General features: G+C 41.7%; 1 protein-coding gene across 1 annotated transcript; it reads left to right on the top strand.

The window, feature by feature from the left end:
- The first annotated feature begins 595 nt into the window (after positions 1-595).
- Positions 596-10838, top strand: LOC137912827 (interferon-induced helicase C domain-containing protein 1-like). Its single transcript, XM_068756958.1, has 16 exons — positions 596-1036; positions 1356-1533; positions 1644-1781; positions 2368-2433; positions 4517-4743; positions 5369-5579; positions 6423-6640; positions 7054-7155; positions 7294-7417; positions 7538-7753; positions 7954-8210; positions 8318-8467; positions 8549-8710; positions 8809-9002; positions 9166-9259; positions 10033-10838. The coding sequence occupies exons 1-16, from the start codon at positions 596-598 to the stop codon at positions 10246-10248; spliced, it is 2994 nt and encodes a 997-aa protein (XP_068613059.1). The 3' UTR covers positions 10249-10838.
- Positions 10839-10979: the final 141 nt, after the last annotated feature.

Here is a 10979-nt window from a genome sequence, read left to right on the forward strand (position 1 = left end):
GACAGACAGATAGACAGACAGATAGATAGATACATAGATAGATACATAGATAGATAGATAGATACATAGATAGATAGATAGATACATAGATAGACAGACAGACAGACAGACAGACAGACAGACAGATAGATAGATAGATAAATAGATAGATAGACAGACAGACAGACAGACAGACAGATAGATAGATAGATAGAATGGAGAAACGTGTCAGCTTGTTGAAAGCTGAATACCAGTGATAGTATTAGTACAGGTCTGTTAAAAAGTTGTCCTACAGCAAACACGCAACAAAAGAACGCCTTCGTCACTAATTCATACAATAATGTCATTTTCTGTTCGTCTGTAAATGCTTCTGAATATGTTGTTAGAAATCTTTTATCCTCACTGTTTTTATTGTTCTGCCTTTGCAGCCTTCACGTGTGCGCGCCTCTGAGATGTTCAAATACTGACACCGAGCGGTCGAAGCAAGCTATGAGTTTCATGTGGGAGTAAATGAAAGTGAAACTTCTTTATTGTCGAGTCATGCGTTTCATCCCGACGCGCGTAAGGCCGCATCGCGTTTGATTTCTGAGCCTTATCCGACGTGTCCGTCTTTATTATGGAGTCTGATACTGATAGCGATGAAATAAACGAGCGTCTCATTGAATATTTCAGGCCCAGGTTGCGAGGCCTTATCGAGGTGCAGCAGGTTCTGGATCATTTTCATTTTGTCGCTGACGATCAAAAGGAGCTGATCCGACAGAGGGAAGCGAATGACGGGAATCTATCGGCCGTGGACCTCCTGATCGACGGCGTCATCAGGAAGCCGCATGAGCGCGGCTGGTTCACGGCGTTCGTCGACGCGCTGGAACATTCGGGTTGTCGGCATGCAGCTGATTACATGCACGTCAACCTCCCGGATCCTAAAGTGGAGGAAGAGAACGATCACGCGGTGAAACTCATCCGGCTACTGTCTCCCAGACTGGTGGACATGAAGACAGAAGACGTGTGTCTCCATTGTCTCTCACAAGAGCTGATCACCGACGAAGACGCTGAGATTGTAAGTTCTCTGCTGAGGCGCGTCTCCGGGACCAGCTCAGATCCTCATCAACGAGACAGGATCACTGGTGACATTTAGTGATGGTCAGTGTAGTACTACTAACCCTTAACACGTGTCAGTGTAGTACTACTAACCCTTAACACGTGTATTTTCTGTACTTTTTTCCAGTCCAACTACTTGTACTGTACTGTAAATCGAAATGTGTTTTATTGGCTGTATTGACGATCATTGGCCACAAGATGGCAGACGTGCATTCATATGTTTCGAACCCTAACCCTCACCCAAGCAGTAAAGTCCAGTTATGAAACTCTTGTTTCAGATTGGAACGGCAACAACCAACGGAGGACGCAGGCGTGGAGCCAGAGAACTTCTGAGGAGGATCGTGAGAGGTCAACCAGGATGGTTCTCCAAATTTCTCCATGTTCTGCGTGAAACAGGACACGAGTGCTTGTATCAGGAGCTGACTGGAAGCACACCCGATGATGCTGATGAGCAAGGTGAAGGAAATCACTGGTTACACAAAAGCAGTGGCTTCCATCCATACTTGTTCTATCGATATTCCCATTTCATAAGGGAGTTCTATAAATGTGTCTTTATTTTTGATTAGACTCCAATGATGAACCTTCAGTAAAAGCTGAACCTGCAAGAACTGGAGCGTCTGCAGAGGAGAGTCCTGTAAAAGCTGAAAGCTGTGAAGTCAAAGAGTTAAAGGAGAAGAGCACAGACCCTCAAAATGAAGGCATGGGTTTCATTGAACTCCTCTCTGATCGGTGTTCAGCAAAGACTGGAACTGGACTCCGTTCTCTTCACCCATATCACAAACCACGTATTTCCTGGTAGTGTAGATAGTTTTTTTTATATGTGTAAGTTATAATGGGCAATATTCATAAAAACAAATATTGATGAAAATAAAACATGAAAATCCAGTCTCGAAATCTGAAACAATATATGAAGTGTTATCAAGTGGTTTATCTTTAGTGAATGGGACATGGATCATATAGTTTATCGTCAATGAAAGGACTGCACACTGTTCAGTTCACACATCTGGGAGAGGCAAGAAAACATTTCTCAAAGCTAAATGCCACCAAGAATGAATGTGGAAATTAACATTTACCTCCAGGAGGACGATGTGATTAATTTAATGTCATTTTAATTTTCTTAATGGAGGCATGTGCTCCTTGAATTCCCCTTTAATTAGTTGGTTAGTTTGTTGTGCTTTTACCTCTTGCAGCTGGCACTCCTTATACAATATGGCTCAGTGTTGAATGTCCTAATTCTTAAGTTCTCCACACAGCTGGACCTGAATTTTAAATGGACTGATGTCTTTGCAGACCTTTATGGAGACGCGAGCACGAACTCCCAGGAATTGCCTGACAGCTTGCAGCCCTCACAACCAGGTGCGATTGAGTCCCTCTCCTTCACCTTTGACCCCATGTATTTTGTTCAGATATTTCAAGTATGTATGTAACCTAAATAGTTTGGCCTTCATCTGTATAAGTTAAATAAAAAGCTGGACTTGAATTCAGTGAGGAAAGTACACACTGGATTGCTGATGAAGGCAGGATGGGTTTGGAAAGTTTTGTAAGTGGAGCTTTTCTCCATCCTGCCTGCTTGTCACTAAAGAATATGTTCCATGTGTTTGCCATGATGAATAGTACATAGGTCAGTGAGGAGGGAGCATAGCCAGTGTTGTGAATGAAAACCACATGCTGATTCTGCATCGTAAAATAATGCAAAGCAAAGGTTTAATCCAAGTCTTCCTGTTTGCCTCGAGGCATATATCAAGCCTTCTTTGTTTGGATTTTTCTACAGCTGTTCCCTCAGCAGCATCTTTCATTGCAGTGTGTTTGTGTAAAGTGTGTTTCGGACATTGTGTTCACAAAACAAATTATTGCTTCAGCCCAGAGCATAGATGACATTAAAAAAGGGCATAGATGTTGACTAATAAGGTAATGGAAACAATGATATGAAATGATGAAACACAGGAGGCGCCTTCATTATCCTAAAATGAGGTTATTCAATTCAATTCAATTTTATTTTTATAGCGCCAGATCACAACGCAAGGCATTTATAGGAGTAGCAGGGAAAGACAGAACCCAACTTGATCCACAAGAGCAAGCACTTTGGCGATGGAGGCAAGGAAAAACGTCCCTTAATCAGGCAGAAACCTCGGACAGAACCTAAGGCTCATAGTGGACAGCCATCTGTCTGGACTGGCTGGGTTGAGGAGGAGGGAGAGAGAGAGACATGTAGGAGCAGACAAAAACAAAATGTAACATAGAGGCTGCTGAGCAAGATGCTGACTAAAGAACATAAAGTTATAGAACAGCTTGTCTCGTTAGTTGCCACAAATGCCACAAACCGGACCGCAAAATAAAAACAAAAGTTGCAAGATTGTTCTTTCATAAGAGGCACTGAAATATTTAAGTCTTCTCAAATGAACTGAGCTAAGATTCACTTCACTTAATCATTATGATGAATACTTTTGTTCTCATTGAGTAGTACTTAACATATCACACTGGTAGAACTAGATTCTTAGATCTAGGATCTAAGAATTCAGACTCATTTTCTGCCTGAGACAGACCTTTAACCTCTGGCATACGAATCCTTAGAAGGAAAATGAAAGACGTCCGCACTGAAGGAAGAAACCCATTTTCTGTGGTTTTGAATTCCTCTGAGGTGAAATGCAGAGCTTTGAGTTGAGGAGAAAGGACAGCAGATGCCTTAGTTATGTTTTGTCCCTGTCACATTCTACTCTGGAACTAGCAAGAACGAGGAGAATGCAGAGAGAGAGACAAAAACAAAGTCTTTAATAATCCAAAACATGAAACACTCAGCAAAAGTACTGGGGCGGCTGAACGTCCAGTAACCAAACAAAAAAATCACAGCCAAAAGAAAACCAAGCTAAGTGGGACTGGAGATACAAAAATCAAGTCATGATAAGAATACAAACTTAAGCTTGGTGGAGGACGGAATGGCATCACGGAACACAACACAACAAACAGAGCACTGGGGAGGCATAAGCATCATCCGCTAACAGTTAGCGGCTAATTGGTAGAACAGGTGAGCAGTAAATCAAACAGTCTGGTGATGGGAAGACGGATCACAGGTGTGTCTGCTCCACTCTGCCAGTCCGTGCTCTGCCACGCCCACAGTCACGCCCACAGACACGCCCACTGCCGAGAGGAAAACAGGATGAATATCAGGAACAAGGAACACATAATCAAAATCAACTATCAATAACCAAACCCAGACAATCCCTAACCCACCCACTCCAAAAAGCAACCAAAAGGTTGCTTTTGGTTTTCTGTTCATAGCAGCAATATTTTAGCTTTTTAACTGTAGCATTCAGCAGACATTAGTCACAACCTGGCTCTACAGCCATGACAAAAAAACGTCAGAGGCACAGGTAGATGAGTGGAAGCAGCGGGTATGCTAATAGTCCTGGATCAATAATCTGTCTGTCTCTCTGCATTACAGATGGAACTCACTCGGCAGCAGCAGACAATGGCTCAGAACAAGCTAATATTGTTCTTCGAGATTATCAGATGGAAGTGGCTCAGCCTGCCTTGGAGGGGGAAAACACCATCATATGCCTCCCAACAGGAAGTGGTAAAACCAGAGTTGCAGTTTATATTACCCAAAAACATCTGGATGGCAGGAGGGCAGCGAAGCAGGAGGGGAAAGTGGTCGTCCTGGTGAACAAGGTACTACAGCAACAGTCTGGTGACTTACTGCATGGCTTCACTATTATTGTAACTGTCTGATACCCTCTTCAGACCCAAAGAAAATATTCTGTCTTTCGGTCAATGTGCTCATGTGGGCCAGCTCACCACAAATTACAGGCCATAAGGTTTGGAGACTCTGCTTTGCTTTGCTTTTCTGGATGGGATTGGCTCTGCGCTGAGAAAAGAATCAAACACAGTTTTCAGACTGTAAATCTATTTGCGTTTTAGCAGTTTGAGAAATAAAGACTATGAAACTCACCATAGAGGTTCATTCTTTAACGCTGGAAAGAACAGAATAACAATTGCAGAAAAGGGAGTGTATTTCCCCGATCCTTTAAAAAGAACAACAAATTCTTTACAAACATTGAATGAGTAATTTGAAACCATGCCTTAGCCAAAGGGGAACAAAACATGCTGCTTTATTTGAGCCAGACTGCTGTCTACAATGGCAGAACGCTGCAGCATGACTATGCAAACCTTCAAGTCCTCAGGAGGTTTGTAATAACACTCCTGCTAATAATAGTAATGGAAACTGCTTACGGTTCCTTATTCTTTTATTTTCTCTGCTTTACATTTACGTAAGATGCGCTTGTGTGTTTTGTAGATTCCTCTTGTGGAGCAGCATTACTCCTCAGAGTTCCATCCATTTCTGAGGCACACATATAAAGTGGAGAGAGTCAGTGGAGACTCGCAACTGAAAATCGCTTTCACAGAGATTGTGAAGGAAAACGACGTCATCATTTGCACAGCCCAGATTCTTCAGAATTACTTTGAGCGGTCTGACGAAGGAGGGGATGAAGGGATTGACCTGAGCGGTATGATTTTAGAATTTTACAAAGTTGATTCCAGAACTACAAAACAAAAGTGAAAAACTTTTCCTCAGCTCAGGAATCTCCTTTGGTTTCATTAAGCCAACTATAATTTAAAATTGAATGAGCTCACGATATAACTGAAACCCTGAAACCTTTTGTTAAATATCTGTCCAGGTTTAAACCACAGACACTGACACATATTGGAATGGAAAACAACCCAGAGGACTGAAAGCATCTCTCTTGATAATACCTGACAGGCTCTTGTCAAAGACTTGCGGCTCTGCTGCTCGCTCTTGTTGGCACTCGCCATTCCAAGGTGGAATAGCCACCTCAGTGGAACATATGCTGTCTGTTGAAACGCCTGAGAGCGTGCCATTTGTTTTTTCTTTTTTCCATCTCCTGCTGCTTTCCAGGCCACACGTCTGTTCAACCCATCAGTGTGTGGCTGATCAAATTCACATGAGAGCCTCGATCACCCACAATACATCAGGCTGCCACTCATCATACTTATTTCCTCCAGGGATACATTCGTTTCCCTCTGCATGAACTCACTTATATGTTGGTATAATCTAAAAAACGTAGTTAAGAAGAATTGTTTTTCAGTTATGCCATTCTCAGCAGCTTATTTTGTGGCTTTTAGGTTCCTAGAAAAGGACTGGTTTCCATTTGAAGATCTCAGAATATGAAAGGAAATGACATCCCAACCTTTCATGAAAAATATCAGAAGATGCATAATTCAAAATATTTCTGCTCATTGTAATCCTGTCATCACGGTACTCAAATCACAACTTGCTTGCTTTACATCACTGCAACACTGAAGTTTTGTTGTTGTCATGTCTTCGGTAGATCTGACGCTGATCATAATAGACGAGTGTCACCACACTCAAAAAGGAGAAGTCTACAACCACATAATGATGCGCTACCTGAAGCAGAAGCAGAGGAATAGGAAGAGGAAGAAGGAGCAGAAGCAGACCGTGCCCCTCCCTCAGATCCTGGGCCTGACTGCCTCCCCGGGGGTCGGTTCAGCCACCAAAATGGAGAAAGCTGAAGAGCAGATCCTGCGTGTAAACACCAATCTCAGCTTTCTGTCTGCACCCGAGTGGATAAAAGTTTAGCACACTGTACAAGAAGAGATGAAGGAACTTTTTTTGATGCAACATAATCGTCTACCTCAGATTATTTGTGTTGGTTCGAATTACATTTTACAGGTTACATTTCTTTCAGTGGTTTTATCTTTATTTTTAATTCCGTGTTCATTAAACTGCTACCTTAGTTTAGGATACGGTTCAAGCAGAAAAGCTGCTTCCAATATGCCTCACAGGCAGCCATAAAGACTTCTACTGCCACGAGAGGGAAAGGGATTAATAACAGCCTTTTGGCACTAATGCTGTTAAAGGCTGCAGATATTTTTACACCAGCATCACCAAGACAGAGACGTATGATTTTAATGAAATCTGTGAACGTGTGTCTGTCACAGATTTGTGCAAACTTGGATGCTTCCAGAATCATGACAAGCAGCCATGAGGGGCTCCAAAAGGAACCAAGGAAAACAGTTGCAACTGTTGAAGACAGAAAAGAGGTAAATGCATTTGGCTGGTGATACTTTCATGCGTCCTTTATTTAGACAAGTACGGTAATCGTGTTTTTGAATACATTTTCTTGACGATGACATTTTCTTGGTGATGACATTCGAAGTGTCAACAACATATTTTTTCAGGAACCCTTTGGTGATGTTATAAAGCGCATCATGAATTGCATTCATGTCCATGCTGGCCTGAGCCCCACTTGTGATCTGGGCTCGCAGAGTTATGAACAGTGGGCTGTTCAAAAAGAAGACAAAGGTGAGCACATTTTATGCTCCTTTTTATGACGACGTTAACCCTCGTTCTCACATACCTTCCTTTGAAAAGCAAATGAACCCAACTTGTAGGCATCTGAAATCTTGTCCCCATCTCTTTTAGCTGCAATAGATGAAAATCAGGTAGTGCGGGTTTGTGCAGAGCACCTTCGTCAGTACAGCGAGGGCCTGAATCTCAGCAACACCATTCGCATGCAGGATTCCTTCAGTTTCTTGAACAAATACTACGAAGAGGAGATAAAGAAAAAAACAACACCAGATGAGGAGCAGATCATAAAAATCACAGAAACTGAGAGGTTCCTCTTCAGTTTGTTTGAAGGTATCAATGTTGTTTTTCCAAGAAATTGATTTAATTTGTTAAGATTGCTAAATGTAAGACTGACTGCTAATTATATTAGCCTAGCATAAAGACGAGAGAAAGGTGAAATATGTGAACTTGTGCTAAAAGTCTTATTTTTGGAGTACTGCTAATCCTACTCTAGCAATTCACTGCAATCCTTTGTAATCTGTGTCTCCCAGACAACAAGCAAGAGCTGAAAATGCTTGCAAAACAGCCCGAGTATGAAAATGACAGCCTGTCAAAACTGAGAGCTAAAATTTTGCATGAGTTCAGCACCAGGGAGATGGCCAGAGGGATCATCTTTACCAAAACACGCCGTAGTGCCATCGCTCTAAATCAGTGGATTCAGGAGAATAGCAAGTTCGCTGACATTGGCGTGAATGCCTCTTACGTCATTGGAGGAGGAGATCAAAGTGTCGTTAAACCAATGACGGCTGTGAGTGCACAACACATGTCCTAGTACATTTGTCTCAAGCATCCCATTTACTTTATCCAAAGTGGATTTACCGGTAACTGCATCCATTTTGGGTGTGTGTTCATTAGGCTGAGCAAAAGGGCATCTTGAACCAATTCAGCAAAGGTGAAGTCAACTTGCTGATCGCTACCTCAGTGGCAGAGGAAGGTTTGGACATAGCAGCGTGCAATTTTGTCATCCAGTATGGTCTTGTGACCAATGAGATTTCTATGATTCAGGTCAGTGCTCCTCGTCACCATCAAGTCGTATGACAGCAATATATTCATACGATTGCTGAGCATTGTCTCTGTTCTCCACAGGCTGAAGGCAGAGGTAGAGCCAAAGACAGCAGTTACACTATCATCGACATAAAGAACTCAGGGGTGACTGAAAAGAACTCGGTCAATGAATACCGCAAGAAAATGATGTACAAAGCCATTGGCAGGGTTAGAGCCCTCAATCAAGTGGACTATGACAAACGGGTATCTTCACCTCAAACGTTGTTGTGTGTGTTGATGAATGATCACACCAAAAGCATGTTGTAATAATATTGTACTCAGCAATTCTTATCTCGTTTAAGATCCAGGAGTTTCAGGTTCAGGCTGTAAATGAGGAGATGGTTAGAAACAAAAGGAAGAAGCACAAAGGCATGAAGACTGAAAACCCTGCTGAGGTGAAGTTCAGATGCAGAGGCTGCAGCAAAGATGTCTGCAGCGGTGGAGATATCGAGATAATCGAAAGCATGCACAGGGTCAATCTTACGCCACAGTTTAGGTATTAAAAGTTGTCTAATATATTATTCTGAATCTTAGATATGTACTTAATTTTAGCATAAATATGATGCTGCTTTTCTCCTTTCACCCAGATGTTGAATGATATCTTACTGCACTTAGAAACTTGTCCAGAATCAAATCAAATACTGAATAATTTTTTGCAGTAAACTTTTCATTCTGCGAGAAAACACCACTCTTGTGGAGCGACTTCTTGATTATGAGACGAACGGCTACATAGCGTGCAAAGACTGTGGACTGGTAAGTAGATTTCAGGAATTTAAACTTGGGACTTGTGTGAAATGTGCATAACAGAGGACCAGGGAAATTTGTAGAATGCCAAAAATAAAAAATAAAACTGTTGGTAGTATTACACTAGTCAAGAGCTATATTGGTCCCAGATGATAGCATCATAATGGGGTGCAAACATAACAAGGCTGGCCGGATGAACAGACTCCCGGACATGAACTAGCTGTACAACTTTAGAAACTGGCTCACTTGTTTCTTACCAATAGATTGATAAGGGGATGGACAAGAAGTGTGGTAAATGAGTCACGGCACCAACAACACTATAAGATTTGTCATTCAAAGTGAGAGGAAAATGAATAACAGAAAGACACGTCCTTATATTTTTACACCATGACTTTTATAGTCAGCATTTTGTAACTCATTTCTGACCAAATTATATTTAATCAGGGCACAAACAGAATAAATTAAAGCTTTCATTTAGGTTGTCATTGAGCAAGGCTTCGTAAAGATCTGTGTTAAAGGTAGCCCGATGGTGCAACTTCAGAGTTAGCTTAATGGAGATGATTGCAACTTGCAACTTGGAACTGAAGATCTAAATCAAAGTAATACATTTATAAATACATCACTGGACATCAGACAGAAAGTAATGAATGCCTGATAAATAAATGTGATCACACAAACTGTAAGATGCTGGTGATGTGCGGGGATGATGTTTATGCCATGGCTTTTTTAAAGCCCTGTTGGCATGAAATAGTTAATCAGGCTCCACCATGTCATACCTGCAGAGATGGGGGTCCATGATGCTGTACCGAAGCATCGAGTGCCCCTGCCTCCATGTGAAAAACTTTGTAGTCATATTGAATGAGAAGAAGATCCCCAAATGCACCAGGTGGAGTGAACTCGCCGTCAGGTTTTCTGCCTTCGACTACGCTGGACACGCAAGCCGGGTGGCACAGAGCTCAGAGGAGGAGGAGGAGGAGAAGGAGGAGGAGGGGGCATAAACCATAACACACAGATTTCTGACTGTTGTTATCTTCACTGCGTGTCTAGAGCAGAATGGTGGTTAATTCTTGATAACCATAATCATGGGTGATGTATTTACGCTTTCTCAAAACATGTTTTATCTGGTACAAAAAAATCATTCTTTATAGATTTTATTGCACAGTTACAGTATATCACAGTTATGCTGTTTTGTCAATGTATTGATTTACAAAGTTGAATGAAATGCAAACATTCTCTTGAAGTAACAAAATGCACATATAACCAACTGAGGGGGGAAGCAGTGATAAAATGATTGTCCTCGCAAACCCCTGGGGTTTCATCATCTGGAGCTACTGAGTCTGTGATTGCCCCTCAGAGCCAGCCTGTCAAACACAAGTAGACTTTGAGACAAACAAAGTGCTGGTGAATGTCCATTAAATCCAACTGGCAATGAGTCACACTGTCCAAGCATCCAGCAGGGCTAATCTTAAAACGTTTATGCTATTTTATGTTAACAGGTAGATTTGATCTTATATCTTGGTTGTGCAAAAATACAAGTTGCATGGATTCTAATCATTAAAGTATGATCTGTATCTGTGTGAATAAATACGATGATAAAACGTTCCCATCAACATTTTTTATGGATACATATAACAGTACTGGTGTAAGATATGGAAAAATAAAAAATTGAAAAGGGAAGTAAAGCTATTGTACCCTCCCCCAGCAATCACTTTTGCTGATTAAGTGACTT

Source organism: Brachionichthys hirsutus, unplaced genomic scaffold, assembly GCF_040956055.1.
Source record: "Brachionichthys hirsutus isolate HB-005 unplaced genomic scaffold, CSIRO-AGI_Bhir_v1 contig_916, whole genome shotgun sequence".
Taxonomy (NCBI): Eukaryota; Metazoa; Chordata; class Actinopteri; order Lophiiformes; family Brachionichthyidae; genus Brachionichthys; species Brachionichthys hirsutus.